Source organism: Ailuropoda melanoleuca, chromosome 2 (genome assembly GCF_002007445.2).
Source record: "Ailuropoda melanoleuca isolate Jingjing chromosome 2, ASM200744v2, whole genome shotgun sequence".
Lineage (NCBI taxonomy): Eukaryota > Metazoa > Chordata > Mammalia > Carnivora > Ursidae > Ailuropoda > Ailuropoda melanoleuca.
This window is the reverse complement of record NC_048219.1, coordinates 11,007,316-11,009,171: the sequence shown is the minus strand read 5'-3', so window position 1 is coordinate 11,009,171 and position 1,856 is coordinate 11,007,316. Positions and strand designations below refer to the sequence as shown.

Here is a 1,856-nt window from a genome sequence, read left to right as displayed (position 1 = left end):
TCCAACTAGGGGCAGCATGGTGTAGCAGAGACACCGCTGGGCTGGGAGTCCAAAGCCCTCAGTTCTAATCCCCATACCGCTCATCCTTTCTGCCACTGGGCAAGCCCCTCCACTACACTATGCTGCCTCTTATGCCCCATGGTTCCAGGGCACCACATCCCTCCCTGAGAAATGGGAGAGTCAAAGCTGATCCCCACCCTCCTTGAGGCCCATGCCTTGATAAGAGTTTGAGGTTAACAACAATGCAGTCCCTGAGGGGTTTTCCATCCAGAAAACACTTGTTAAACATACACTATATACCCAACTGTGTGCACCAGGGCACCTGCTTTGCACAGAGAAGAGGGCCTAGTGTCAAAGCTGGAAGAGACCTCAGAGAGTATCTGCTAGCCTGATTCCCTTAATTTACAGATGGGGCCCATAAAGGGGAAAGGTGGCGTGGAGGAGCAGAGAAAACACTCAGCGATAACATCCAGATCCCTTGGCACGAGTTGAGCAACAGCAGGTATGCAAAGAGCTTCAAGGGATGTCTGGAAGGTAGCAGGTGCCTTGGCCTTTGCAAGAGACCTTGCAGCAATTGTCCTGTCCCCAGTTCAACCTCATCTCCCACCACACCCCTCTCATTCTCAGAGCTCCAGCCACAACGCTGCTCTGCTCGCCACCACCCCACCACCCCACCGCTCCCACTGCACGCCTCCAGGCCTTCCCACGTGCTGCTTCCTCCTCCACCTTTGTCTGGAAGATTCCTCGTTCTCCTCAATACCCTGCTCAACAGTCTGTTCCTCCAGGAAGTCTTCCTTGCACCCCTCCTCCCCCAGCTCAGCCCTCTGTGCTCCCACAGGCACTAGTGCTGCCCTCTGATAGAACCGATCACACCCCAGGGCCCCCCAGCACCCTGTGTAACACCATCCCAACATCCATCTCAAGACAACAGTTCCTTTTGGTATCTCCCTTTCCAATCAGAAAACAAGCTCCTCAAGACAGTGATCGCCTCCCTCCCCCGAGTAAGCCTGAGCGAGGCAGTGCTGGGCACGCAGCAGGCGTGCTGTGGGTGTGGAGCCGGAGCGGGTGGAAGTGGAGACGGTGGGGCTTGCCTGCGGACGGAGGTGGTGATGATGTCACTTCATACTGGGAGAGGTGAACAGGTGCGGGCAGAAGAGTCCCAATCTCACGTTCTTTCACTACAAAGGCAACACTGGGCTTGAGTGCCTCGTGACTCTCTTGAACGGTGGTGCAGGCCTCGCCGAGCTAGAGACTTGGAGGAGAGGGGTGTCCTAAGCAGACAGGAGTCCCGACCTGGAGCAGACCGCAGCAGCGGCCTCCTGGGAATGATGCACTTTGCCAGAAGATTTGGGGTTTAAAAAACCCTTTGCCAGCTGAACTGCCTCAGTCTCCCCTTTGTGCCAATCACAGGGCTGGGCCCCCTGTGAGTAGAGCTGACTACCTTTGATGAACCGGCCCCTGAGGGCAGGAGACACAAAAGCAGACAGTGTGGTGTAATAATGGGAGAGATGGACAAAGATTTCACCCCTCCTGCCCCAGGAAGCTGCTACCACCTACTTCTCCCCCAAGTCGGCCAAGGGACCAGAGGTGGCCATGGGGTCTGCCGGCTCTGCAGACTTGCAGACGGAAGGTGGAGGTGTGGATACCTGCTTTCCCCACCCCACCACTTTCATCGTGGCCCAAACAATATACAATGCCTCCTCTCATTAGTTTTCATCAGCATGTGACAGGCCAGGAGCAGCTGAGACAGCTCTGAGGGTTGGGGAGAGGGGGATTTCCAGGGGACAGCTGGTTAAGGGGAGCCTCTCCCTCTGCCCTTTTCTGATGAGAGTGGAGATTTTGCTGGCCACAGGATG

General features: G+C 56.0%; 1 protein-coding gene across 1 annotated transcript in view; it reads left to right on the top strand.

Annotated features, from left to right (window-relative positions):
- The window catches only part of LOC117796662 (gametogenetin-like), a 2,409-nt gene extending 1,271 nt beyond the window's left edge, over window positions 1–1,138 (top strand). Inside the window, exons 2-3 of the mRNA XM_034645175.1 lie at window positions 409–502; window positions 628–1,138. Coding sequence (XP_034501066.1) covers window positions 409–502; window positions 628–1,138 — 605 coding nt within the window. The remainder of the gene's footprint in view (window positions 1–408; window positions 503–627) is intronic.
- The last annotated feature ends 718 nt before the right edge of the window (window positions 1,139–1,856 follow it).